Source organism: Penicillium angulare, assembly GCF_028827245.1.
Source record: "Penicillium angulare strain IBT 27051 chromosome Unknown utg000004l_segment0_segment0, whole genome shotgun sequence".
NCBI classification, from domain to species: domain Eukaryota; kingdom Fungi; phylum Ascomycota; class Eurotiomycetes; order Eurotiales; family Aspergillaceae; genus Penicillium; species Penicillium angulare.
The window spans coordinates 274,952-301,474 of NW_026623163.1; the positions used below are offsets into that span (position 1 = coordinate 274,952).

General features: G+C 47.4%; 10 protein-coding genes across 10 annotated transcripts; 5 read left to right on the plus strand and 5 right to left on the minus strand.

Moving 5' to 3' along the window:
* Positions 1–732: 732 nt before the first annotated feature.
* N7478_004032 (sterol desaturase family protein) lies at positions 733–1,773 on the plus strand (the record flags this gene model as incomplete). The annotated part of the gene is made up of 4 exons (XM_056920246.1): positions 733–742; positions 811–1,028; positions 1,084–1,169; positions 1,230–1,773. 4 exons carry the CDS (start codon positions 733–735, stop codon positions 1,771–1,773), a joined length of 858 nt encoding a protein of 285 aa, XP_056778283.1.
* An 862-nt stretch (positions 1,774–2,635) lies between these two features.
* N7478_004033 (putative MYND domain protein) lies at positions 2,636–4,342 on the plus strand (the record flags this gene model as incomplete). Its single annotated transcript, XM_056920247.1, has 1 exon — positions 2,636–4,342. One exon carries the CDS (start codon positions 2,636–2,638, stop codon positions 4,340–4,342), a length of 1,707 nt encoding a protein of 568 aa, XP_056778284.1.
* A 352-nt stretch (positions 4,343–4,694) lies between these two features.
* Positions 4,695–7,205, minus strand: N7478_004034 (MIF4G-domain-containing protein; the record flags this gene model as incomplete). Its single annotated transcript, XM_056920248.1, has 1 exon — positions 4,695–7,205. One exon carries the CDS (start codon positions 7,203–7,205, stop codon positions 4,695–4,697), a length of 2,511 nt encoding a protein of 836 aa, XP_056778285.1.
* A 316-nt stretch (positions 7,206–7,521) lies between these two features.
* Positions 7,522–7,924, plus strand: N7478_004035 (dolichol phosphate-mannose biosynthesis regulatory protein; the record flags this gene model as incomplete). Its single annotated transcript, XM_056920249.1, has 3 exons — positions 7,522–7,524; positions 7,584–7,664; positions 7,739–7,924. The coding sequence occupies 3 exons, from the start codon at positions 7,522–7,524 to the stop codon at positions 7,922–7,924; spliced, it is 270 nt and encodes an 89-aa protein (XP_056778286.1).
* Positions 7,925–9,329: 1,405 nt separating this feature from the next.
* Positions 9,330–12,617, plus strand: N7478_004036 (uncharacterized protein; the record flags this gene model as incomplete). The annotated part of the gene is made up of 1 exon (XM_056920250.1): positions 9,330–12,617. One exon carries the CDS (start codon positions 9,330–9,332, stop codon positions 12,615–12,617), a length of 3,288 nt encoding a protein of 1,095 aa, XP_056778287.1.
* A 583-nt stretch (positions 12,618–13,200) lies between these two features.
* Positions 13,201–13,899, minus strand: N7478_004037 (HD domain-containing protein; the record flags this gene model as incomplete). The annotated part of the gene is made up of 1 exon (XM_056920251.1): positions 13,201–13,899. One exon carries the CDS (start codon positions 13,897–13,899, stop codon positions 13,201–13,203), a length of 699 nt encoding a protein of 232 aa, XP_056778288.1.
* Positions 13,900–15,394: 1,495 nt separating this feature from the next.
* Positions 15,395–17,176, minus strand: N7478_004038 (uncharacterized protein; the record flags this gene model as incomplete). The annotated part of the gene is made up of 8 exons (XM_056920252.1): positions 15,395–15,738; positions 15,796–16,094; positions 16,166–16,373; positions 16,427–16,452; positions 16,501–16,650; positions 16,719–16,878; positions 16,941–17,023; positions 17,076–17,176. The coding sequence occupies 8 exons, from the start codon at positions 17,174–17,176 to the stop codon at positions 15,395–15,397; spliced, it is 1,371 nt and encodes a 456-aa protein (XP_056778289.1).
* A 1,573-nt stretch (positions 17,177–18,749) lies between these two features.
* Positions 18,750–22,146, minus strand: N7478_004039 (transcriptional regulator family TF; the record flags this gene model as incomplete). Its single annotated transcript, XM_056920253.1, has 6 exons — positions 18,750–19,259; positions 19,312–19,564; positions 19,630–19,685; positions 19,920–20,933; positions 20,986–21,564; positions 21,625–22,146. The coding sequence occupies 6 exons, from the start codon at positions 22,144–22,146 to the stop codon at positions 18,750–18,752; spliced, it is 2,934 nt and encodes a 977-aa protein (XP_056778290.1).
* A 685-nt stretch (positions 22,147–22,831) lies between these two features.
* Positions 22,832–23,822, plus strand: N7478_004040 (folylpolyglutamate synthase; the record flags this gene model as incomplete). The annotated part of the gene is made up of 4 exons (XM_056920254.1): positions 22,832–22,882; positions 22,929–23,036; positions 23,092–23,231; positions 23,285–23,822. The coding sequence occupies 4 exons, from the start codon at positions 22,832–22,834 to the stop codon at positions 23,820–23,822; spliced, it is 837 nt and encodes a 278-aa protein (XP_056778291.1).
* Positions 23,823–24,944: 1,122 nt separating this feature from the next.
* N7478_004041 (uncharacterized protein) lies at positions 24,945–26,511 on the minus strand (the record flags this gene model as incomplete). The annotated part of the gene is made up of 3 exons (XM_056920255.1): positions 24,945–25,255; positions 25,307–25,757; positions 25,819–26,511. 3 exons carry the CDS (start codon positions 26,509–26,511, stop codon positions 24,945–24,947), a joined length of 1,455 nt encoding a protein of 484 aa, XP_056778292.1.
* Positions 26,512–26,523: the final 12 nt, after the last annotated feature.

Consider the following 26,523-nt stretch of genomic DNA (forward strand, 5'->3'; position numbering starts at 1 on the left):
CTAATTACTATCCTTTCTCAGGCTAACTTATAGGATGACTATGATACATATACTAGTACTACTGCTAGTATTAGCTAGAATCTTCTATACTCTGAACCTTCTGTATGTTGCATACCGGAACTTGAAGGTCACCTGGGCATGCTGAAACTAGGCCTGGCTAGGCTACAACTATGCCGACCTCAGCCGGGGGAACTGAGTATCCTTCCGAGCACTGGTTTAATGCCTATAGCCCATGTTTGTTGATCGTTATACTGATATATGCAAGCTAGTGAATATTTCCACAGCACTTGAGCTGTTGCAACAGTGGGTGCGCTGACTACTTTTTCCATTCCAAAAGTCCAGCCATACATAGGCGGGGGAATTCCACATTATGCAGGTGGGGTGACCTCGGGTGATCGGCTAGCCAGTGGGCTTACCCCTATAACCAACTGAAAAAGGTGGTCTCGCCATGCCGGGATTGGTCTATCCCTGATCCTTTCATTTTTGTGTCTGCTTAGCATGGAAATTCAGCCATACACAGGCGGGGGATTCCCCATTATGCAGATGGGGTGACCCCGGACGTTCGGCTAGCCAGTGGGCTTATCCCTATAGCTAAGTGACAAAGTTGGTCTCGCCATGTCGGGATTGGTTTATCCCTGATCCTTTCATTTTCGTGTCTGCTTCTTCAATCTTTGCTTTTAACCTCTCCATTCTTTCACTTCATCGGAGAAGGGGGGAAAACGCACAGTCACAATGTACGGTGGTCACCTCCCTTAAACTTCATACCAGCCCGCCTAACACTGCATAGGGATTCAAATGACTTGTCCCCAGGGACATATTGGGGCCAATTCCAAGAAATCTCAAAGTACAACGCCCATTTCAATGTGGCGGAGAGATTGTGGGCAGCCTGGTATGCCTGGATGCAAAACGATGTTCTGGCCACTGGGATCATGTCTTTTGTCTTGCATGAAAGTGTCTACTTTGGTCGGTCCCTGCCCTGGGTTTTCATAGACACTTTGGGCGTATTCAACCGCTACAAGATTCAGGGTGTAAGTAAACCCCTCTGATTAAAGCTGGAGTTGACCTTTTTTTAACACCCTGCAGAACAAGATTCCATCGCTCCGGGAACAGTGGAATTGCGCGAAATTCGTGCTCCTGAGTCACTTCACAGTTGAGCTGCCACAGATTTGGTAAGATTCCAGTCCTCCAGTAAGATGATCATTATCTCATATTGCTCGCCTTGATATCAGGCTCTTTCACCCTATGGCACAATACTGCGGACTCTCAACCTCAATCCCCTTCCCGTCTGTCTGGACCATGGCATACCAAGTTGCAATCTTCTTCGTGATGGAGGATACTTGGCATTACTTCTTCCATCGTGCGCTTCACTGGGGCCCTCTCTACAAGGCCATTCACAAGATTCACCACCAGTATTCGGCTCCTTTCGGCTTAGCTGCTGAATATGCCTCACCTATCGAAGTGATGATCCTGGGCTTCGGTACAGTTAGCTGCCCTATCCTTTGGTGCGCTGTGACAGGTGATTTGCACATTCTCACAATGTACATATTTATTGTCTTGCGTTTGTTTCAGGCCATTGATGCTCACAGTGGCTACGAGTTCCCGTGGAGTCTTCACCATTTTCTTCCTTTCTGGGCTGGTGCTGATCATCACGATCTGCACCATGAAAAGTTCATCGGTAACTATTCCAGCAGCTTTCGGTGGTGGGATTATGTTCTTGACACCGAATACACCCCGGTTTCCCTGAAGCGCCAAAAAGATAACAAGACCCTGTAGGCTGGTATTGCTTGAGCCGACGTGGCTTGGTCTGCATTCCTTCAGGTTCTCCTTTTACCCCTATTCTCATGTTCCTCTGCTGGTTCTAAGCCTTGGCTGTCATTGAACATTTGTATAGGGCTCTCTCATGATACCACCAGCGTGTTTTATCGCATATAATGTATATAATATTTCCAAAGTGCATGCTCGTGATTGTTTCAAGTTTTTTTTTTTAGTTTTTTGGGGCGGATAGAAGTCCTCTCAAGCACTCTCCGCATGTACACCCGTATCGGAGGCATGTTTTATTAAGCCCCCCCCCCCCTAAATCCTATAATAAACTTGAACAAGCCTCAGTTATTGATTTATCAGTAAGCAAGTATCCAATAAGGGGAAAAATTTGTATCTGTTGCGTAAGTCGAACGCTCTTGTATAGGCACAATATAAATCATAACATTTCCCGGGTACTAGTAACCAACAATCTGAGGTGATGATTGAGGGAGAGTTTGTCGAATATCAGTATAAGTAGCAGCAAGTAAAGTAAAAATATTGCCGTGAATAATCATTTGACGAAGTCCTCGTAATGAAAAAGCCCGAAGTTTTGATAACCCTGATTTAACGTTGAGAAAATAATTAGCAGTTCAAAAAGATCTCGAGGGAACCTTAGAGATGTGACATATAGACAAAATAAAATAATATGAGATAAAATAATACAATATGCCCGTTTTGCCACTACTATACAGCACTTGAAATCTTCCATAGATAGGGCTACCCCGCCAATCCACCCGAACCGGACAAGATGCCCCACATCAAATAGAAATTAATTCTTCGCCGCAAAGAATTTACATCGTCCACCCAACATCAACATCACGGCCCTGTCCACAAAATGGCCGCTCAATTACTGCAATCCCGAGCAGAAAAGGTCACCGAGCTCTACGGGGACCCGCATAACCCACATCTATATCTCGAACGAGCCCGTCTCCATGAACAACTTGGTTTCCCCGATCTCGCAGCTGCAGACGCCTACCGTGCGCTCTCTTTGCTCGACTCAGTGATAGATCCCGATGGATGTGAATTCCATGCTAGACGCAAGATTGCGACCACCGAGCAGACAAACCCTCCTTCCAAATCCGCAGACCAAACTGCGCCTGACGCAGACGAGAACGAGGACGAGGATGAAGATGAAACCGACGACACAATCCCAGTAACAGAGGAAGAATACAATACCCTCATCGGAGAAGTATATGCCCTTCTTGTCCGCGGGCTCGTAAGCTGCGGCTGCTATCGCGATGCGTACGAATTCGGGATCCGCGGCCTAGACCTCCTTCATGATCTCGGGGACAAGGTCAAGGACACTACCACACCTTCCAACATCCTAAACACCCAAATGGACAAAATTAAAACCATATATACCACGCGCACAAAATCAAACTCCCCATCCAACATCCACGACATCGACTCCTCCATCCTCCCCGCGCAAGGCTTCGCCCGCCGAGTCCTTTACCCATGGAACTCCCACGAGCCCAACCGGTGCAGCCCCTCAGAGCTCTCATTCCTAAACACCCGTCTCGCAGAGATAGCCCCAAAATGCGAAGTTCGAGCCGTCGCCCTCCCAGCCCTCCACGGTTCCGAGAACAAAGACGAAGTCTCCATCCAACTAGGCCTCTTCGCAAAAGAAGACATCGCCCCTGACGAGATAATTCTCCGCGAATCATCGCTATTAACAGCTACAAACCGTCTGCACGATGATCTCTGCGACGCATGTAATGCACCTCTACCCGATCTATCGGCGCCCGAACCGCCCGTTGGATGCTCAGGTGGCTGCGCCGATACAATCTTCTGTAGTCAGAAATGTCACGATATAGCACAAGATGTCTATCATGGTGCTATATGCGGATTAGAAGATGGACTCGAGTCAATTGGAAAAGATATTCCTGATCCGAAGGATAAGGCGGATTGTCTTTATCTCCTTTTACTCGGACGGGCACTTGCCATGTCTGCAACGCAGGATGTTCACGCTTTAGAACTACCAGAGGTAAAATATATCTGGGGCGATTTCCACGACTATGACGCGGAGGTTGGTGCGAACTCTGAAGTAGCCTCGTTACCATTCTCTTTCCAGTTGAATATCCTGCAGCCTATGCGATTCTTAGAAGAGATGGAGATTGATCCATACGAGGCACTTCCGCGCTTTGACACCTGGGTATTGAATACGCTTTATGCTAAGTTCAGAGGTACTGCGTCTGGACGTCTTTCGACGTGGGATGGGGGTCCGGAATTATGTGCTGTGCATCCACTTTGGTGTTTGGCGAACCACTCTTGTGATCCTAATGTGCGATGGGAGTGGGCTGCAGAGATTACATTTAGTGCACGACACTGTGAAGAGACTGCTGTTTGGTCTAGGACGACAGCCGATGGGAAGATAGAGATGAAGGAGCCTAAGGCTGGGGGTATTGCGAAGGATGCCGAAATTCTGAATCATTACTGTGATATTGGATTGCCTGTAAAGGATCGGAGGGAGTGGGCATGTGGTGCATTGGGTGGAAAATGTCGATGTGATAGATGTGCGTGGGAGGCGTTGGAGGTGAATTAAGGAAAACCTAGATGTGTTTATAGATTGGGGACATGAAGTATACAGGTTGCTGGAGTAAAGAGGATTTTGTCGAGATACCCCATTAGACTTTGATTGATCGTATCTCTGGGAGATGCATGATGGATATGAGAAGAAAGAAAAGAGTCCTGGATAAAATACACTGTTGAGAATTGTTCATATTCCTAGCACCGAGTCTGACCTTTTCCGAGATTAATCAATGATAGCAAACCCCCAAATCACCAAGTGCAACATATCATATAGTCGAGAACTATGTTGACCCACATCAATTTAGTGACAAACAGAAAAGGGAATATGACAAGGCGAAGGCCCTTTATTAAATCGAGATTGTTCGTCACTTAACGACGACGAGGGGGGAGGCAGAGTAAGTCCTCCTTTTTGAGTCACCAGCAACCCGAGGGGGAGTGCGAGATGGTGAACGAGAATAAGACTGGTCACGTCCTCGACGGGGAGGGGGAGATGCAGAGACAGATGATCGTCGAGCAGTCTTAGATGCAGCAGTCTTCGATGCCGGGTCGCGTGGAGGAGTCACAGAGCGAGATATGGATCGCGAATAGCTGCGTCCTCGACGGGGAGGGGTAACAGAGCGGGAGACTGACCGACGAGCCCGGTATGGACTACGGCTTGGCGAGCGCGAGCCAGAGAGAGAGCGCTTGCGTCGAGGAGGGGTGCGTGACACCGAACGCGAAGGAGATCGGCTATATGAAGCATTACGGCGAGCACGGCGGGGTGCAGACCGTGATCGGGACCGAGAGGGTGTAAAGCTGCGGCCACGAGAAGATGGCGTGATAGATCGAGAGTAGGAGCGACCACGGTCTCTTGATGGGGAGCGGGATCGAGAATATGAGCGGGAGCGAGAGCGTGAGGGGGATCGAGAAGAACGAGGGGTGCATGTTGAGCACGATGCTGGGTGAGATCTAACAGACGATGAACGAGATGGAGATCTCGCTGGAGGCAATGCTGGCGCAGCAGGCTTGGGCATATTCTTGAGATGCTCGCGCATATCCTCTGTCAAAACACCCATACCAATACTGGTGAAATAGTTGATGGAAAAGCGAGTATAGCGCGGGTTCTCTGTAGGGAACAAGCCCTCGAAGCTTGGTCGCAAGATCTCATCTCTGAAGCGGGCTTGCAGATTAGGCAGACCCATGTGCTCAGCGAGGTCTTGGAACAGGATCTTGACAAAGATACGACTGCTGGATGTAGTCTCTTCTTCATTCATATGGACTACTGAAAGAACGTGCCAGCCAATGGCGTCGTTGCTGATGAGATGTCCAAAGAAGCGGGCAATGTTGCGAAGACGGTTGGTCTCGTAACGGTGGATGGTATCGTAGTATTTGGCAAATGCAGCCTCGAAGAGATCAGACCACAAGCGATTGATTTTGGCAAACCGTTCACCAATTAATCCATAAAATTTCGAGAATGTACGTTCTTGAGAACAGCACTCAATTATCATAGAGGGCAACTCTGGCTCCAAGCCGGCGGGAAGATTGACCTTCATCAGCTTGTGACAACATTCTTCGAAATCAATACTTGACATGATAGTCAGGTAAATAGTTCGGCGCAAGTTTACCAAGTCTGTATTACTCTGGTCCTTGATGTCAATCTTTTGTTCCTCCTCGTCGGATTCCTCTTCAGAGCTCTCATCCTCTCCATCACCATCCTCGTCCTCGTCACTGTCCTCCCCGAGAATCTCGGCCTTTAATTTCTTATAAGCCTCTTGGTGCTGCTCCCACTCTGGGTCGAACTTGAAGATATTAAGGGTATCCTGGCTTTCCATCTCATCGTCCAAGCCAACGCGGTGTGTAATCTGGTCTTCCTCCTCCACGAGATCCAGCTCCTCCTTGACAGCGGGGTTATCCTTGTAACGATCCTTGCGAACCTGAAAGAGAACCTCAATCATGTACTGCACTCGCTTATCAATATCAGCTTCGTGGAGAATATTGCGGAATTGGTCAAAGACTGCCAGGGCGATCGGAGGGTTCATTTCCTCTAAGTGTTGACCAACTTCTCGGGTAAGGCCAACTGCAATTTCGACACTGTCATCTGTGGGCTTGTGCAGCAAAAGCAACAGAATCTGAGCCGCAAGCATTTCGTGAGCGACCTGGGTGTTGCACAGATGCGCAATGAAGGTTGAGGATGAAATGCAAACGGCCTTGTCATTTCGCTTGAATGCTTTGCGGAACTGAATTATCAATCTAGACAGCAACAAATCACCAACTTGAGGAAGTTTCGTATTGACAATTGCGGTCATCGCAGCGTAGATCGGGGTAAATGGCAAACTCGCGGCCTGCGCCTTCATAATGGAGCGACAAAATAAACCTCGACCGCGAACCAAGTTCTCTCCGAAAAGCTCTGGAACAATAAATTTGATGTTGGACACATTGACCTTGTTAATGAGACCGTTGATCGACTTCTTCAACGCCTCCCAAGCCATGCGCTGGTATTCCTTGCTGGTTTTATCCGTAATCTGAGCCTGCAAGGCACGTAGTCGCGCTGGTGGAATATAGGTACCTCCCGATCGCATGTTGAGAAGTTTTTCATATTCAGCCTTCGCGAAGGCCTGCTTCTCTTCCTCGGTCAATGGCTTACGAGCAGCCTCCTGCCGTTCATGTTCACGAACACGCTCAGTAAGTTGGCGCTCACGCTCGATCGCACGAGACTCGACCGGTCGGGAATCCTCCACATCATCTCTGGATCGGTCTCCTGGAGGTGATCGACGTCGGTTCGGCGATGGGGATCTCGAGGGGGGTGATCGCTTTCGCGAAGCCGCGCCCGGCGACGCGGCACCTGGGGGAGGAGTGGGCACTCGCACCGCCGACTGAAGAACAGCCGGATCTTCCATGGTGAAAGGCGAAAAGGGGAATCCGAATGGAAATTCGGATTGAAGAGGTGGAGAAAATCCTCTAATGGAAGAAGTGGTGGAGGCTACCGCTGGGGAGAAGATGGCTGGGTAGTAGACATTGAAGTTCTATTTCTCCGTCACTTTCACTTTTAATCCCGATGCAAAGAGCTTGGATGGTCACGTGCCACAGGGGCCAAGTCGCGCCAACTAAGCAAAACGTGGAGCTCCGAGCAACCAGACAAAACATCTCCAGGGTGAATTACTCTCTTGCCCGGTTTTCCTAAGCTGCTTTAAAGCGACCACTCCTTTGATAACAATGGTAGATTTGACCATTTCTAATTGATGCCTGCTTACTTCCGCTGACACTTTGCACTATAGCTGGGCCAACTTGTGGGTTCCGCCATGCTTTTGGCTGCCACTGCAATCTTTCTCTACTATACTGCGTGGACCCTTTTGATGGTACGATTCTATCTCATCCCTCTCGCTGATTCTCATCATAGAATTTTACTCATATATTAACGTCTTTCCTATAGCCCTTTGTGGATCCAGGTCACCCTCTCCACGATCTCTTCCCTCCCCGTGTTTGGGCTATCCGCATCCCCGTTATCCTCGCCCTACTCGGGTCTGCTGTGGTGGGAACCTTCATAGGAATTGTGATGATCAACAGCAACAAGAAGAAGGCCGCCAAGGCCAAGGCTGCTGCAAAGAAGAAGACTTGAAGCGATACCGGAAACCATCAGGGGAATTCCCATCTACTCCCAAGGTCTGCCCCACACTGGGGGTCCAGACATGTATCATCACTATACCACGAGGTCCTGGCTATCGCAGTTTCTCGTCACATCTAATAGAACCAATCAAAAACAATTTCCTTGTTACCTTTCTCCGCCTCTTCCTTTCTTCCCAGGTTTCATTATGCATCCACCTACCTAACCCCCCCCCCTTTTTTTCTCTCCCATTCCCGCATACTGGGGCCCTGGCGAACAGACCTAGAGAAAACGTGACACGGTTGGCATGTTCAGGCTAGGCGCGCGATCGGAGCTCAGCAGGAGTAGGAACCACGAATGATCAGCGCATGTTCATGCTTCTTCCAAGGTTTCAGTCGCGTCACTGGGTAGCCCCGTGACTCGACTCCACTATCATGATGGACTCATATTCCAGTATCACGTCTTCCACCTTACTATAATAAGACTATAACGGAGAAATGGGATCCGTGTTCACTTCCTTTGATTTCCTGTCTATTATGAAGGAACGGTTAAGATCGGTGTTCTGGGTCCCTTCTAACTTAGTTCCATGGTACTCCAGTGGCCAAGCTTAGATAAGGATGCAGTCAATACTTGAAATGGTTTCCAGGAGAGTTAAGAATAAGGTAATCAAAAACCTTGGCTGATGCCCGGATTTATCTAGGGAGGTCAGTCATCATCGGGGAGTCATCATAGTTAAGTAGCAAGAAAGTGAGGGGGGATGACCCCCGGGGAATGACGGGGTCACAGCCACTGCATTTCGCTCTCTGACTCAGGTACCGCGTTTGCCGTTTAACCCCCCCCCCCCCCCCCTCCACTCCATCCCCTCTTCCCTTATCGCAATCCCCCCAACAACATCAACTTATATATTCCCTCCATACAAAGAAATCAGAACTCTTCCCTTTCTTTTTCTTAATTTATTTCCCCGTGGAGCACTACTGGATCAACTTATCCAGTGGGTGCTGATTTAGACATCTTTGAAAGCCACCTCCCTATCAGCCTTATCAAAGCTTCCCCGCGTGTCCAGGAGCGATCTCCGCTCTAGATACGCCTGTTCATCACAACACTCTCTCTTACCTCAACGAACCCAGACCAACTGTCACTCAGGAACCCTGCGAAGGTGAGTAGAGCGGAAGTCATATGTAGATACCCGTGGATTTGAATTTCGGTTCTTACCAACACCTTATGGGTTATAAGCTGATCTGACTGGTGCCACCTAGAACCGTACCCCTCCTTTTGTACTGCATAGGCGTATCCTAGACAGTACAATCTGCAGCAGACCGCTCTCTTTAGCTCTCCGTTCTCAGACCTACTCACAGGTCTTGAGAGCGGCTTCGTGTGATTCGGATCTTTTCGTGCCTGCCAAGGCACACAGTTTGGTTTTATGCCCCCGGCCGCACCTGACGATTTGATCCGCCAGCATAGTCGGTCGCTAGAAGACGATCCAACTTTGTTCCCTGATAACAACCGCATCGTGTCGGAGAATGAACCAACCGGGAAGAGTAAGAAGAAGAAGAACAAAAAGGCCAAAGGGGGCAAGGCCGCGACAGAAAGTCCTCCTGATGAGGTGACCCAACAGCAGTTGCCTACATCTGTAGAGCCCTCCTCGTGTCCAGATCCACCCTTAGATCATCATGTTCCCCCCACCGTGGCATCCCCCGTCCTCGACGTGCTCGGATCCATTCACGATAACACGGAAGAACACGATCTCACCAGCCGCACTGGAACCTGGGCTCAATCAGTGCCTTATGGAAAGAGCCCTCCAACAGACTTGATGGATGGAGAACTGCCTCAGGAATCACCTATCAACTTCCCCACCATTCAGGCACGAGGCGGCTTTAGTCAACCTTCTTCCGCATCCCCTCCGACCCAGATTCGCCCCTTCAGCTACAACAGTGGCTATCGAAGCAATATGAACTCGAGACAGCAATCCGCGGATCGACATAAAAGCCACTCATATGGAAGTCCCATGAGTAATCTGGCACCACCCCCACACCTCCCGCAGGCTCACTTTTATGGCGCCCCGGATATCGACATTCCAAATCAGCCTCGCTCCGCTGCAGACGGCGCGTATTCTTTCTGTGCATTCGACACTCTTCCGAATATGTCCAAAGCATCACGGAATGCTTTGAATGTTCTGGTGATAGGAACGGACAATAGAGTGGAAGTCCAGGCGATAGAGGACCACAGGGCTCGTTTAGTTGGTCAAATCACCGGCCTAAATGGGCGTGTCCTTGAGGCCAGAATCTTACCTGGTCACGTTGCCACGGAGTCAGCTGGACCCCCTCAGCCCCATGTGGCTGTTATTGTACATGGCCCGTTGGCACCGACTGAAGAGGAAGTTCCCGTTTCTTCCGCGAATTCTGAGATCTATGAGGGTGCACCATCGATGACTCGTGGTCATTCAATTGATCGACGACCCCCGAAAGATGACATTAAATTTTATCAAACTCGAGTGGAAGTATATTCTCTTCGATCGGGAGCACATGTTGCAACTCTATTTGCAAGTAAGCCCGTTCCATCGTTGGAGAATATTCCTGGTCTTCCATCACTGGCACCGCCACCTGTGGGTAGCTTGAAGCTTCTCGTCGGCGGAAATCATGTCGTCGTGGCCTCTGGCGTTAGTGGGGAAGTTTATGTTTACCAGCAAACTTCTTCGGGTACATATCTATGTCTAGGGAAGGTCTGGACGAATGTGCAGACCGGAGAAGCACGACGGTACTCCACTTCCTCCAGTTCAACTGACCCAGACGGTTCTCATAATGATCAACCCCGCAAATTATTATCCGAACGTCCAATCTTGGCTTTGCAAGGAAGGTGGCTTGCCGTTGTTCCTCCGTCTGCTTCAAACCGGGCATCCATTCAGGGAATTGTACCAGTTGGTCTAGCACACGGTCGCGCTCAGGGACTTGAGAGTCGTAGTCCGCCGACGATCCCGTCAATCAATTGTGCGACTGACGTGGGTGAGGGAGAGAGCTTTCTTGACAAAGTCGCCAGAGGTGTTACGCAAGAGCTCGTGAAGAGTGCTCGCTGGATGGGAGACCAGGGAATACAAGCGTGGAATTCCTACTGGAATAATCAACAACCTGGTGCAACCCCTCCACAGCGTCAAACTCGGGGGGCAGAGTCGCCGATTTCGGGCTATGGGCTCTTCCCACCGACGCACGCTCAAGATGCGAAGACCCCCCCTTCACCTGGACCCGACGCCGTGTCCATCATCGACCTTAAACGGTTTGATGACGGCGTGGAGACGAAGATGGCACCTCTCCACCCCATGGCAACATTTCAAGTCCCTAATGGCTGCAGTTACCTCTCACTTTCCCCTAACGGACTGATGTTACTCACTGCTAGTAAAAATGGTGACGTACAATATGTTTGGGATCTCATGCAGTTGAAGAACTGCCGAGCGATGGCTTTCATGGCCGATGATGTCGCCGATCAAAGCCCCAACGTTCGACAGATTGCCAGATATCCACGATTGACTACATCTAGTATTGTCGACGTAGTCTGGACTGCACCGGTGGGCGACCGACTAGCTATCATTACCCGAAAGGGAACCATTCACGTCTTCGATTTGCCACGAAGTGCTTTCCAATGGCCTCCTTTCCGCCGTGGTCGCCCCGCTGCACAAAAGTCCCCAATTATTGATCCAACAGGCGACGACGTTTCCAGTCCAAGTGGCGGTGGAAACCCACTATCAGCAGCCATGAAACTGGTTGGGGGTAAAACACAGCCTTTCTTCTCTGCGGTACGGGGCCGTGTTCCATCGACCAGTGGCGCACCATTCCCCAATATCAGTGGCTTTGCTCTACCAACAGCAGCTACGATCAAGGGTGGAAAGGTGGTGGCAGCAGGCCTGAGCAAGTCCATGGGCGCTGCGGCAACAGGCACCGTCCACACACTTCGACACGTGGGAGAAAACCGGCTTCATTTAACTGGCCTTGCGAGAGACCCATCGCCTAGCCGGGTCATTTGGATCTCCAACAAGGGTCTCTTTTATCTTGGAGTGGTTGACAATGGGGATTTCAAATTGTACGGTCTTAAGCGTGGTGCAACCAGCCATAAGAATCGACAGTTTCACACTGTTATTGGTGGCAAGGAGAAACAGTACAAGCTACCTGCCAGCCTGCACAATCCTTGCGGACCAGCGCCTTTAATGCCATATGATTCAGAGCTCACAGTCCAGGCAACTTTACTGTTGCCATCTGCTAGCGCGCATTCATCTACCACGGCACGGCCTTTCTGCCAGCCGCTCTCCCAGGCAGAGATCGAGACCAATACGCCATACCAGCCTTTCCATACCGATCAGAGAGTCGGCCTCCACATCTTTTCCTCTCCAGGTGGTCAGCGAAATATGTCCTTAGCAGCCCCGGGTGGTCAGTGGGTCTTTGGGGGTGATATTCCGACTACCAAAGTACACGTGAGGTCCTATAGCAATAGCAGTGATGAACTTGCAGATGATGAGCAGGACGATGAGGCCATCCACGGTCATTCATTAGGTGCTGGTGGCGATATGGAGAACCTTATCAGCCTAGCCAACAGCACCGGTCACATCGAGGAGGTGATTATTACCACTCGACGAAAGAAGAAGGCATCAGCTCCATTGAAAGCTGATGATGGCTTCTTTGAGGATGATTGTGAGGTCCTCGATTTTGCTCGCGATCGAGTCTGACCGACCATCTCAACTCTTTTCCTTTGTCTTTATTCATATTATTTCTGGTGATTTAGATTCAGTGCTCACGCGCGTACTCAGCGTTTAAGACCCGCACTCGGAGTTTGCTTTTCATTTCTAACCTTGCTCAGTCTCCATGAGACCCTCATACCCATCAAATTGCATCAGATCGATCCAGGCATAGTATGGATTTATGTGCCCCGATTTGCTCATTACTGCTTTGCATGCGTCTTTCCTGATTTACACAGAAACTGAAATACCCAAACATGTACTTATTTTTCCTGCATTGAGATAGATTGGAGGTTTTTTTTTCATCCTTTACGTTCTAGGCTGTGCCTTGTTGACCACTCTTTTCCGCGACGATCTCTTCATTCTTTACAATTTCGCGTCGATTTCAATGGTCTCGTCACTCTTTGATTTTGATTTCTAGGCTGGGACTAGCTACAACTTGAACTCAATACAAATAAAGGACTCCATAAGAGTCCTGATATTCAACATAGACAGGACACATTCAGGATTCAAAGAACTAATTTTAGTCAGATAATTCAACCCATTCTACAAATCACAATCAAAAATAATAAGCTCAAGCAGCATCCTGCATCTCCTCCTCCCACCACCCCTTAAAAGCAGTAATTCTCTCCGTCCTCTCCCTAGCCATCCTCCTCCCCGTCTCGGTCTTCATCATCCCCTCAAGTTTCTCCAACTTATCCCCAAAATGCTCAATAGCATTCCCCATAACCCACCCATTCTCACCAGCAAACTTCTTCCCTTGCGCACCCAAAAAAACAAAACACCTCCCAATCCCAACAGCCCCAATAGCATCCAAACGATCCGCATCCTGAACGATCGCCAACTCCCCAAAACCCCCATCAATCAACTCTCTCACAACAGCTGGATCCTTACACTCCGTTGAATACGAAACATGGGACACGATAGTTTGGACCTTTGATGCTAGAGCGGCATCCGCTCCTTGTTGGAGGAGGGCATGCTCAACCATTGTTTTGGGATCGAGTGGACCATCCGAGTCTGTGCTGGGGATGTTCGAGATGTATTTTCTATCTCCGATGTCATGGAGCAAAGCAGCGAGCTTTACAACTGCGGCCGAGTGTGAAGTCTCTGGGTGTAGAGATTGTTCTGCGCTTAGGATTCGCATTGCGAGGTTGACTACCCTGTGCACGTGGGGTGGGTTGTGAGAGGGGTCGTGGCCTGACATGCAAGTGTGCACAAAGGTGGACATAGAGTCATATAGTTTTTGGAACTCTGGAGTTGTTGTTTCTGACATCTTGAAGTTTCTCGTCTTATATAGTGTTGCAAATTTGCAAATTTGTGTGTCGGCTTGAATGTTTGAAGGTGGGTCACTAGGTCAAGGTTCTTATATTATAAACCTTGGACGAAATGCAAGACTTTTTATGTATTTGAGTCTGGATGGTGAATATTTTGAGGATCTATATGGATCCGGAGGTCTTCAAGGTCAAGTTCGAGCTGTGGTCTAAGTGGGATATCTTTTTGTGGAGCAGAAATTCTCCCCGTAAACAATGCGAACCTTATGTTGGTGGTTGGCGGTGAACGCGTTCCGCTAATTATCGCCCTTGCATTACCTATCTTCACTGTGGCTAATATGGGTTCAATCATTTATTATGGACGTCAAACCCAGGGGCGATAGTGTCAAAAAACATTGAAGTTGATATTCTTTCAGACACTCAGATTAAGGCAGGCTGAAGAGACGCGTCCCGGGCTCAATCCTAACACAACAACCATTGAATGTAGGACTTTGAGAGAGATTGAGAACAATACGTTCAACCTCATCCGGCTTAACAACTCTTGTTGACATGTTCCTATGTCTATTGATATTACGTTGAACTAAGGCAAACGCTTGGACACTTCCTACATCAATGGTGACCGGCGTCACCGAAACAACACGAATATCACACTCTCCCAGACCTCTGGAAAGGGACACTCATCGAACGAATGGGACCATTAATTAATTCGTCGGCCACCTGGCGAATGTAGTAATCGCCTGAAGGGCTTACAGAATACACTTGGATAAATTATCCAATACCCCACTATCGGGTTGATTCGATGGGAGTTCCCCTTGGACTGCACGCCGAGCAAAAAACCGGCCTAGGCAGTCGAACCAAGCCCAATATCCCTATTAGATTTACATTGATACTTTCCTGGTGTCAGGCATGGAAAATGAATACAGAAAGGCATTCATTATCTTCCCTGGGAATAAGATCGAGCTATGAATGTGCAGTGAAGATGTTGCGTGCGCAAAGCTCACCTGGATCTGGGATGAGTGGCAGTATGATAATTTAATTTCATGTTGACCTCATCAGTCGCACTTCGATTAATAGAAGTGTCTCTGTACGGTGTCGACATGAGGACTCGCGCTAACGGTTTTCTTCGGGCTCGACGGTTGCGGAGATATTATCCCCTTTTGATTGTTGCATGTTATATAGCTGCGTGTTAGGAATAGCTTCGAATAACACACTTCCACTCTTTTGGATCTTTTGCTACCATACAGTAATTCCCCGTGTTGACCAAGAAATGATATAGATGTTTTGGTGGGTGTTTTTGTGCATTGTTCTGATACAGGCAGATTTCCCCTCTTCAATGCATAAAATGAAATTCCACCTATTTTCTCGAGCTACTGAATATAGTAGTTATGTTCTATCCAGTAAGAACTTCCTCGAGATTCAATGACATCCATCGATTTCTTCAAAAAGCTATAGCATTCTACTTAAATAATTGATATCCGACACAATACTGTAGTGTGATCACGGAATCCACTTAGGTTGATCCTGAGCAAGCTTCGCATTTCGTCGTCTGTAAAAGAGCCACAAACCCAAGGACAATACCATCGCTAAGAACTGGCTTGCAGCATTAACAGCATGTCCCGTCTGATACCGAGGAGCTTGTTGTCCTTGATAAATCCAGACTCCGATAATCTGCCCCGGTCCCGTAAAGCCGACATTTAGTCCACTCGCGAGAGAGGACGCAGTGGTGTTATGAACATTATCTGAAACCCAAGCACATAACGCGGGCAATGAGCCGAAAACAGAACATGTAGATAGCACAAGCATTGCGTAGCGTAAATGCAGCGAAGGAGTGGGGACGCAAGCTATACAGAAATAATTTTAGCTCGAGCGTACTCGCTACAAGCTGGGATTACACTTACCAGGAATCAAAAAGGTTACAAATGCTATGAAGCTGAAGATAGCAGCAATGAGTCCTCGGGTCTCGAATCTGTCAGATAGGTATGCTGCTCCGAGTGCCACGGCATATGCACAGACGTAAGGTGGAATCGTAAAAAGTTGAGCTTCAAGTCCAGCGTAACCAATTCCTTCCACGATGGAGGGCGCAAATAGAGATAGAGAAGAAACGCCTATTCCAGCACAAAGGTAAATCATATAATGAACCCATAGCCGAGGCTCTTTCAACGTAGCTTTGGCATCGGCCCAATTGAGCTTGTCGTCGCTGTTCAAAAGGCGAGCTTAGTTTAGGCACTTGAAAGCACAATAATAGACAACGTGGAACATTATACGTACCCTCGAGCCATATTCTTTCCAAATGACGCTTTGAGGATCGCCATATCCTCGGCTGTTAGCCACTTAGCCTTCTCAGGGTAGCTTGGAAGAAATAGAAAGATAGCAACTGCGAGCAGAATACATGGTAACCCTTCAATGATGAAGAGCCACCGCCATGCTTGTAACCCCCCAGATCCATTCAAATGACCGACACCGTAGGCAATCGCACCTAGTCCAAAGTCAATTTCAACAACTAGAGATAATTCAAGAGAAAAGGCTTACCCCCAAAGGCGCCAGCTAAAGTAGCACTGCACAGAAAAATGGCAATTCGAATCGCTCGTTCTCGCGGCCCATACCAAAAGGTCAAAAAGAAAATCATTCCGGGATAGACACCTGCCTCAGCCGCCCCTAACAGGAACCGCAGCGCCATCAATGTGGATACATTCTTGGACCCACCAATTCCCGCACATAAGGCGCCGAAACAAACGACCAGAAAGCCCAGCCAACTATTTTTTGGTTAAATCTTAGTGAATGACTTCGTTGATGGGAGTTTAATCATCAGATTAAGTCTTACATTGGAGGGGTAAAGGTCTTCATTGCCATATTACTTGGTGCTTCGAAAATCGAATAAGATACCAAGAACAGCATAAGAGCAATTCGATACTGATGATCGTCCATATTTATAGAGGTCATCAGGTCATCACCAGTATCGCTATTGAGAACTTTGGCATTTCCTGCCATTGAAATGAGTGATGGTTCGCTCGGTGGAGGTGAGATCGCAGCGACTCCGACTCACCAATATTCGATCGATCCAGGTAACAAAGCAGATACGTCAATGCAACGAACGGTAAGATGCGGAGGTCTATCTTCCTATAAACTCTGCGATACAGTTAGCACACCCACCACGCTCACAGGCGAAAGAACTGCGCACCGTGCATATTCTTCTTTGCTTGGACGAACACCATCATCAGAATATTCCAGATGAATACAACCACCATCGTCGGCTTTCTCACCGACCGGGGTTTCCGACATTTCAAAAGGCGAACGACGATAATGATGAAGTTTCCTTTTGGGAGAATAATGATATATGTGAGCAGAGTAATATGTGAGCAGAATTCCCGACCTGCCCCAGGGAAACTGAAGGGTATTAATACTCAGAAACACCTGAGAAGTCAGACAATCCCCAGTCCGGGGACTCTACTCCACACTTTGCCTAGATTTTCATCTGGAGCTGGGGTACAGGAGTGCGGGGGTCCTAAATTTGGGTCGGATCGGCGAAAGAATGAAGGCGTCGGGTATGGACACAGCTGGTTGGCTCTCGCAATGAAGCTCGGGTCCAAATTTATGTGTTAGTTAGAAGTAAAATGACATCGAAATCGAATAAAGAATATAATATGGTCAATTCCAGCCTCAGCTCTCAACTATAATGCGGTCCCGTTTATGAAATACAAGAGACCTTCGTGGCCACTACCAAGAAAAAGGCAAATTCACCGACGCTCAGTAGTCAAATACCTGATTTTATTATGGAGAAAACTCGAAAACCAGATATATTCCAACTACATCTAGAGACATACGCTGTTGCAACCTGGAGCTAACTATGAGAACTTCCAGCATCTGTGACATGCAAGCGGCGTTTCAAAATACTATTTACCAGTTCAAATAAATGTATGGATGCTGCACCCCACCATCAGGTCCTGGTACTAATATTAATGGCATAGCAAGAAGTCAATATGTCATATTTGCGAAATTGGTATAGTCAGTGGGCCTCTAACAGAATGCTGTTGGATTGATTATACGCAGGGAAAGAAACTGGCAATTCCTACAATCATGACAACTCAGCCGAAGGGACATTTGGTCCTTGCGTTCCTAGTATCAGATCTTCTTTTCCTCTCAACACCATTGAGTTTGACAAAAATAAATTCTCAATGATAACTCCTGGGGGTACTTGAAACTTTGAAGAAGAAACAAGTCGCAATCGAGGTGGCACTTGTCGGGATTGAAACACACATCTGTATATCTTAAACTGCCCTCGGTAAGATATACGAGTCCGCTTCAAGTTCTTTATGTCTTTTTAGAATGGTTTATTTGATGACCCAGCGACCTACTGGTAACTAGTAGTACCTAGAGCTGCGGGAGAAAGGGTACTGTGTTGTCGTTCTTGCCGACGCAGTATGATCATCATTTCGACAAGAACGAAATCTAGCATTGCAAAGGCTGCAGTCTGCTGGAATTATCATAGCCAGTATTGAAAGCTGGCTATTTGAGTTCCTTGAGTCTGCCAACCACGTTTCGTAAGTTTGAGATATCATGTGCTCCCAGAATACTTCTTAACCAAAACTTAAGGTTCAAGGAAATTAGTTCTATCTTGAAGGGTACGAAACAGGAAAGAAGCAACATAATTTCGGCCTTATTGTGATTAGATAGTCTCCATAACGTCTCAGATCTAGGCAAAAGTAATAAATATACCCATTTTATTCGATCAAGTGTCAATTCTAGATACCACCTATATGGCAGAACATTACGTATGTCAACAAGTATGAAAATTAGCAAAATGCCTCACGGCTGTTCATTAAGCATAAAGATAATAAAGCTATTCAAATTCAGATCAAATCTTTGCCGGCAATCTCATGGCACCATCAAGCCTGAGACAACATCCATTAAGCATTCGATTCCGACAAATTTCCAGAACAAACTCAGCAAACTCCGCAGGTTTTCCCGCTCGTTTTGGCCATTCATATTGACTCTCGATAGCCAAACGTGCCTTTTCAGGCATCTTCCCCTGGGCTGTCATCGGCGTTGAGAACATGTTGGGGGCAATAGACACAGCTCTGATGCCGTATGGCGACAAATCCCTTGCCAGAGGGAGCGTCAAAGCCTGAATGGCACCCTTAGTAGCTGAATATGCAACTTGCCCTTGTTGACCATCGAAAGCTGCAGCGGATGATACCATGATAATGACCCCTCTTTCAGACTCGTTTTCAGGATCAACTTCTTCTGGGAGCCGAGCAATGTGAGGGACCACCTGACGGATAATGTCGAGAGTGCCGACTAAATTAATATTGATAGCTTGAGTGATCTTCTGTAATGATAGTGACTCAAATCTGGAGTTCATAATCTAAGCATCATTGTTAGAGAAGAGAAACAGGATTTCCATTTGAGCTACGTACTTTTCCGGGAGCAAGAATACCAGCGCAACACACCACGCCCCCGATAGGCGCATTCGTATGATTTGTCCATTCTAAGATACCGCAAATGGCTTCTGATACTTGTTTGGTGGATGAAATATCAACCTGGTAATCCTTGATTTGGTGTGGTGGCATATTTTCCACGTTCGCAGGCAGCTTGTTCAAATCCAACAACCCAACATACGCACCAGCACCAACCAAAGCTTTTGCTGTTTCCAGGCCCAATCCAGAGGCTCTATACAGAATGAGCTTTGCCACATTCAAAATTGTACAAAGCAAATGTTTGGGTTGTAGACTCACCCTCCAGTAATGATGAAAGTCCTGTTCTGAAGCTGCATTTTTCTGCGTTCCAAGGACTAGCTACCGAAAGTTTAAGAAAAGATATTTAGGCAAAGAGAAGCAATACCTTGACCATTAGAGTCATATAGACTATTTTTTATCTTATGATTAAGAAGAATGGCTAACCTTCCCCACCAGGCCAGTATGTTGGACGAGCTCGGGAGTCGGGTAACACGTCTCGGAAAACCGCATCGGCTAATTTAGATTATAGGAAACATGAAGCCGAACAGTTCAAACGAGACATATCGTACATCTATCCGACAAGCCTTCGTCGTCTGCCGATCTGTGACCTCCTGTAATAACCGGGCGGCCTTCCCAGCATGAATACTCGCGTATTCTCCCGCCGATCCGAAATTCCTTTCAATCGAATCTAATTGCCGAAGCTTCGCAATGCACCAAGCAACTTTCGCAGGATCAGTGCATTCCGTAGCATATGTAAAAAGGGTCCACATGGCCACAGTGCTGATGGGAAGTTCTTCATTCACATTGACATCACCCACGGAATCTGTAGGCAATTCCACAGGCTGCTCAACACTTTGACGGAGAGCCACCCATGTGTCGCTGGCAGCTAGCATTTCATCTTCTTGAATAGAATGATTCCACCACGCAGCGCGATACAAATAACAGAAATTGGACCAAAAGCTCGCCCGAGTCACGCAAAGTAAGCGGAAGATATCTCTGGCGTGGTGATCTTGTAAAAGCTCTTGTAGATGCTTCAGCTCACAGCTCATAATGGCGGGGCGGGTGTGCCAAAGCTGATGAAGATCATTGATTATTTTATTGGCACTAGCAGTCACTTCTTTCTCGTCTTCTAACGAGCCTCGTGGTCTGCGATGCCGGTCTAGCATGGCAATTCGACGAAGGAATTGTTGGGAGAGGTGATAGAAGTGAATAACATCACGAAGAATGCTTTCTTTCAGTAATGACACAGGACTTCCACTGTAAGAAGATGCAGACAGGCCTTGATGAAGTCTGGCATGTTTTAATCGACCACGAGGTGGCGATAATGGATCTTCGTTTATCGTGTCTTGTTGTATAGTGTGTTCAGCCTGAGCCGAGTCGGTAGGAGCCGATGGAACAAGCGAGATGGGCGCTCGTTGCCGTGTCAGAATCCCATTTCCTCCAAATATCACTAACTTCATATCACATAGCACAAGCCACTTCAGGATTTGCTGTTGCATGGTATCTGTCTGATCGATATTTTGGAGCAAATAGTCTGCCCATTCGATTTGATGCGACCGTTGGATATCTTCTTTATCAATGAACTAGAGAGATTTATTAGTCGTAATACTACCAATACAGATAAGCACCACCAACCTCAAAGCAAGTAAGCAAAAACAATCCTATAAATAGTTCTCGATGAAGAGATCGTGAATTAGTTTTCCTCTGTTCCTCTAGTCCCTCGATAAGTGTTTCCTTGGCAAATATGTATAGGTAACTAGTGAGATTTTGACCATTCCGTAAGGCGTGCGATTCTTTGCGCTCTGCATTTGAGCCAAATTTGTTGAAGTGAAGCTGTGACAGAGCGACAACCGAGCTCGATATGATTGAGCTTCTCCTAGCCATGACAAGGATTTGACCACAGAGTGTACGCCAAGACGCATTATCTATGCTCGTGACGGCTGGTACAAAAACACTTTCATGAAAGTATCGACCTAGTGCATCAGAGCGGCGTGTGATACTGTCATCTGCTCCCGATTCTCCGTTTGCGCGTGGAGCCAGGATGGTCGTCGCCATCCGATTAAAATTTGGCACGATATCCCGCAGAAGATTCGCGTCGTTTTCAGGACGTGGAGAAATTGAAACCTTCTGCGAGGCTCCATTTCCATATTGTGGATTTTCAACAACTCGACTTCCCTCTTCGCGGCCTACATTTCGAGCAACATTCCTGTTTAGCTAGGCTTGATGTTAGTTCGTTTTTCCGAGCGAAGCTCCAACGAATTTCTCATTTCCTACCGAGGCATCAATGTCGGGACCATCATTGAATGAATTGTCAACGGCGGAGGTGTCATAATCCAATGTCAAGAGGCTCTCTGGTAGCAATGTTGAAGGAGAGCACCAAAGATCCAGAGCATTCCGAGAGAAGGCGTCAAAGTCAAAGAACAGGCCATTATTATCTGGATCTAGAGTTGAATTATCTAGAGTTGAATTCAAGTCTAGGTCGATATCCATTGATTGGTCCACGTTTCCAGCATCTCTCGGCATAGGCGAATACTCATGTGATCCATTACACAGATTGTCAAAGCTTGCAGGAATAGACGACGGTCTTTCTGCCTGCAATCGCTTTCTGGGTGGAACCCTTTGATAGTGACATTCGGCTCCTAGTCGGGTGCAGTTCGCGCAAGTCGGCAATCCTTCGTCGCACCTCACTTTCCTTTTTTTACAGATTGCACAGCCAGATCGTGACCGAGGTGCTGATCTCCCAAGACGCCTCTTTTGACCCGGTCGGACATCAACTGTGTTGCCTGGGGAGTTCATTGTCGAGGTTGGTACTTGATGGGAGGTGTCCTAGCCGAGGGACCCGAGGCTGTGATCCTTTATAATGGGGAATTGCTCTCCACTCTCGCTCTATGCCAGTGTAAATAATGAAAAAGAATGCGGGGTTGAATAGATTGTTCCCAGCAGAAAAAGAAAATAAATAAACAATAAACCAAACCTAATCGGATCAAGAACAAAATGTGGACGCATTTAACTTAATTTGGTTCTAACTGTAACCCTAGACATAAATATCTAATTTAGTATTCACTATATGCGGCTTCCATAGTTAATGGAGGTTTAGCACTATTAAGAGCATATCATAACTTTAAGTTAAGGGAGGCAATGCTAAGGGTTAATATGTACTTAAGCGACAGGTCGCATTTTGCCCCTTGGAATGATTGTAAGCCACAGGCTATCCACCGGCGAAAGAACTAGAATACTTGGCGCTTTTTCCTCCAATTTCCTATCAAAGGGGACAATGGTAAAGGTATTGAATTTTGAACTTTAGCATGAATAGCATGAATACTAGCATCGAAAGGCCCGTCATGAAAAGGAACTTGAATATCCTTCTACTGGCCCCGCCCTCAGCTTCCGACATACTATCTAGTAGGTCAAGTGACGCCCGAACCCCGCTCAAGTAAGTAAGCATTCCTGCCAGTGTGTCGCATGAACATCACCAAACATCATGATGCCAATGCCCCTCAAAGGTATTGCTACAACGGACTCGCATTATGAAGTGGGTTTCCCTAAATATCGTATTGCCTATATTCTATATGTCGTAGAACGCGATCAAGTGTCTCAATTCCAGACGGACTCCTGCGCAGCCGCTGCTAGGGCAAATGAAAGGCTCGGATGATATGAGCAAGTGGTTAGAATTACTTACTTATTCTGTATGAGACGGCCTGATGCCACAACGAAGTATAGTAGCTGCTAACATCGCACTAGCAACGCCATCTGGGTACATTGAACGTCATCCATGTAGCAGGCACCAATGGGAAAGGAAGCACCTGCGCATATATCTCGTCCATACTCCAGAGTTTTGGGTGCAAGGTCGGACTCTATACCTCGCCGCATCTTCGGAAGAAGTATTTGCCAAATACTTTTTCGAGATATGGACTAGATTGCCACTTGAGGCTAGCACTGATATGGACATTCCCCGATACCTCCAGCTGTTGACCCTTCTCTCGTTCCATGTCTTTCTCAAAGAACAGGTTGACGTCGCAATCTATGAGCCACATATGGGTGGCGAGTTCGATGCAACGAATATTGTCTCTTCACCCGTCGTGACTGTGGTCACTCGAATAGCAGAAGACCATGTCAAGTTCCTCGGGCTCACTATTGCAGACATTGCTTGTCATAAGGCAGGAATCTTTATGTCCGGTTGTCCGGCTTTCTCAGTGCCCCAAGAGGAAGAAGTTGTTCGGGTTTTCGTACAACGTGCAGAGGAAAAAGAATATGTGACGCTTTCATTTGTTGAGCCTGATTCATCACTGGATGTGTCAAGATATCAGATGGAAAATTGCTCGCTTGCTAGAGCAGTAGCGCTGGAGTGGATGTCCTGCAGGAAACCCGATAAATTGACTAACCTGACTGAGCCTATGCAGGATATCATTGACCGTGGTATTCGTAGACTTGACTGGCTTGGTCGTTACCAGCTGATAGAAGAAAGGAGATAATCATACGTGGTCCCTTGATGGTGCCCACAATAAATCAGGGCTATCCACCGCAGTATCATGGTTTGCTGAAATGAGTACAGTACGGAGGTAGGAATGATATTTATGGATACCCTGCGTTGATATAGTGCTTATTCTGTTAGTATCAACGTCACACCCGTGAGGATGATCACCTTCAGTCAATTTTCAGATCGAAATGTACCTGAACTTTTACATGTTATCCACAATATGCTGGTTGGGGAAGGAGTCGAAATTCAACACATGATATTAACTACATGCAATGAAAGAGATGACGGACGGAAAAGGAGCGGTATTTTTGTCGGCCGATCTTCTATGGAAAAGCTAGAAGAGTACGAATATGCCTGGAAAGAGTACCAACCTGGAACTACGATATCTCTTGAGGGGACGATTGAAAATTCTCTGGAACGGGCGCGTATACTTCGTCAAAACAAGTCGGCACACGTGTTAATAACTGGAAGCTTGCATTTAGTGAGCGGCGCACTGAGCGTTCTCGGGCAGAGAGTGGTTTAAGAGAGCCTATTTACATCCAGCATTACATGCTCTAGCGTTGGTAGAAAGAAATTTCCTCAAAAGAACAAGTTCCGTTCCCAGGTATGAAGTAGCCAGGCGTTACCTTTAAGAGAAGCTCACTAGCCAGGGCTATCCTCGCGGCAGCTGTGGATGTACGTTGGAGTAGAGTGGGCTACAGTATTGTGATGTGCCTGAGATATCTCGTGGAAGAGGTCAACGCAAGCGTAGATCTTTCACTCCTGATGGAACTCATACAAATGCCATTAATATCTCCAGAGGCTTCGACGCCCACGAGGATATTCTGAGTTACCTGCAGCAGAAGGCAGCTTCCGACAAGAATGTTCAAATTCAAATTGCGGGAGGAAGCAGTATTCTTTCCGGGGCAGTATCGGGTCAGCGCGAACTTGAACCTTGGAAGAGTCTACAACTTCAAGTTAAAGTGGTTCAATTATTTAGAAAGATTGAGGTTCAGGTTGTTGATTTATGTTGCTCCTTAATTTTCCGACCAGCCAGAAGATACAGAGATTATCGAGCGAAAGTTCAATTAAAAGCCAAGAAGATTGAAAAGCCCTTGGGAATGCCCGATTATACAGTTTACAGCCTATACTTTCGAGGTGAGTTCAATGCCTCAAAGGTATCTGCTGCCCAGTTACTAAAGGACTTGCGAGATCGTACTGCCTCGAAATCACCTGCATCTACTTCTCGCACCTCCATCGCTGGATTATATCCGAGTCGCTGTCGCCCATCTACCTGATCCTGGATCTTAGATAGTAAAGGTGCGACATCGTTGTCGGCTCTCCCTAGAATAGTGACAACCGTGGCACCTCCAAGACCCATATTGTGCTGAAGACAGTACTTTGTCCCCGGCACAGAACGGTTCTCTGCCCAGCCACGTAAATGCCAAACTTACTTCTGTCAGTAATGCCATGTATAAAGCGGTAGAACGGAGGTCATACCTAGCTCCGCTGTCTGAGCCAGTCCTGTTGCGCCCAGTGGGTGGCCTTTTGAGATTAAGCCACCACTTGGGTTAATGATCCAGCCTGGTGATGTTCTCTTCGTTTCGGATGTATTGTCATAGGTGATTCTTCTATCTGAAACAAGCTTCCATCCTTCGCCATGAGGAGCCAGACCCAAATCTTCGATAGCGCACATTTCGTTGGTTGTGAAGCAGTCATGGAGTTCGATGACCTGAATATCTTGAGGAGAAAGATATGCTTGATTAAGTGCGTTTTTAACAGCACGTCGCGTCATATTCGATCCAATCAGCTCTATAGCACTGGCAGGCTCATAGAGTTCTAAGGAATCAGTTGCGAGAGCTTGGCCCTTAATAGCGACTGCGCTCTGTTTCAGAAACGGATGTGCCTGAAGAAAGCGTTCGGATACTAGCACTGCTGCAGCAGCTCCAGTCTACTCAAGTCAGCAAACATGACTCAATTGTTCCGAATTTGAAAGAAAGGATTTATTTTACCGAGGATGGGCAACACTGCAGTCTAGTGATGGGACCAGAGACCTGCGGACTCGACAAAACCTCTTCAGTACCCACAGCCTGTCGCAACTGACTATAAGGGTTATTCATTCCATGTGTTCGATTGATGGACGCAATAGCAGCAAAATGCTGCGGTTTCGCACCAGCCGAGCCGTATATCTCTAAATACTCAGCTTGTGCATTGGCATACAGCTGTGGCGTCCAACCAGCCGACTCGGTCTGGCCTTCCGGGATGAATTTCTTTGACATAGTCAAGATTCTCCCCAGGGGATTCTCTCGGTCTTTATAGATCTGTGGAAGTGCTCCGGGATACATTTTGTCGAATCCCACGACTAGAACACAGTCTGCGCAGCCAGCCTGAATGAACTGATTTGCCATGAAGAGTCCAGTACTTCCCGCACTGCAATAATTATGAACATTGTAGATGGGAATGCCCGTCATTCCAAGTGAATAGAATACTCGCTGTGCACCAGCGGAGTCTCCAAATACGTAACATCCAACTCCCTGATCAACGTCGTCATAGTTGATGCCTGCATCAAGTAGGGCTTTGACACATGCTGAGATTGCGAGGTTGAAATAATCACCTTCCGGATTTGAGGAGTTTGCTGCTGATTTCTGTGGAGACTGGAAAGGCGTCATTCCCACACCCGCAATAAAAACCGGCGGCGATGGCATGTTGGAGAGAGT